Below are 1,161 nucleotides of genomic sequence, written 5' to 3'. Positions count from 1 at the left end.
TTTTTTTTTCTTGTCTAAATTGAACTGCATCTTCAGTAATCGAGCTGCTTATCAGACCCACACTGCTGCCTGGACCTTCTGTGCGTCTCAGGAACAGGATGTTGAAGCCAGGATGTGGTTTTCTACCGCATCTCGGTTTTTCGTCAAAATACTTTGTTCATAAAACACGACATACAGGAAGATGCTGTATATGGTCAGAGGTCTCCACCTCTGACTTGTGTCAAAGGAACAAGCATCACCATAGAAACGCTCCACATAATGCAGCATTGTTTTCAGGTATCGGTGTGTGATATAATGACGTCATTTCCTTCTAATCTGTTTACTACCAGGCCAGGAAGACTATGATCGCTTGAGGCCTCTGTCGTATCAAGAAGTAAACCTTGTTCTCATCTGCTACGATGTGACCAATCCGACGTCGTTCGACAATGTCACGATAAAGGTGATTTGCCTTCAGTTGAGAATGAAACTGTAGTGTTCGTCAGGTGAAAGTCTGTTTTCACTTTGTTTGCTGGCAACTGTGAGCTGATCAACTTTGACCTGATCAGTAGATGATTACAGATGGGCCACCTCTGAAAACAAACAGTATTTCTGGAAGCTTCATGTCATGTCAGTTCAGAGGAATGTGCCGAGCCCTGTTTAAATAAAGGCACAGCAAAGGGACTGTTCATTCATGGCCTAAAGATAGAGACAGTACACCATTACGGCATTAAGGAAGACCAGAAAATGTATTTATATAAAAGTTGTTCAGTTTCAAACATTTTTTTCCCTGTTCCCCTACAGTGGTACCCAGAGGTCCGTCATTTCTGCCGTGACGTGCCTATTGTCTTAATAGGGTGCAAGACAGACCTGCGAAAGGACAAAGAGAAGACGAGGAAGCTCAAAGCTTTAGATCTGGCGCCCATCACCTACCTCCAGGTTGGCGTTACATTTATATTTATTCATTTAACAGACATTTTTATCCAAAGTGATTTACAAAATAAAGAACATCACAAACATTTTGGGTTACATTTGTTAAGTAATGTGAAAACAGTTGTGCTGCTTAATATTTTTATGGAAATCATGATGCTTTTTCCCCAGAAACGGCATTATATATATATATATATATATGTATATGTATATGTGTGTGTGCGCGTGTATGTGTGTGTGTATATATATATATAT

At 40.1% G+C, this 1,161-nt stretch overlaps 1 protein-coding gene across 1 annotated transcript in view; it reads left to right on the top strand.

Moving 5' to 3' along the window:
* LOC107577248 (rho-related GTP-binding protein RhoF-like) overlaps window positions 1–1,161 on the top strand; it is a 4,647-nt gene that overhangs the window by 2,419 nt on the left and 1,067 nt on the right. The window contains exons 3-4 of the mRNA XM_016263345.1: window positions 330–439; window positions 781–915. Coding sequence (XP_016118831.1) covers window positions 330–439; window positions 781–915 — 245 coding nt within the window. The remainder of the gene's footprint in view (window positions 1–329; window positions 440–780; window positions 916–1,161) is intronic.

Source organism: Sinocyclocheilus grahami, unplaced genomic scaffold (assembly GCF_001515645.1).
Source record: "Sinocyclocheilus grahami isolate Dianchi unplaced genomic scaffold, SAMN03320097.WGS_v1.1 scaffold5538.1, whole genome shotgun sequence".
NCBI classification, from domain to species: domain Eukaryota; kingdom Metazoa; phylum Chordata; class Actinopteri; order Cypriniformes; family Cyprinidae; genus Sinocyclocheilus; species Sinocyclocheilus grahami.
The sequence above is the reverse complement of the archived record's forward strand: the minus strand, read 5'-3'. Positions and strand labels throughout refer to the sequence as shown.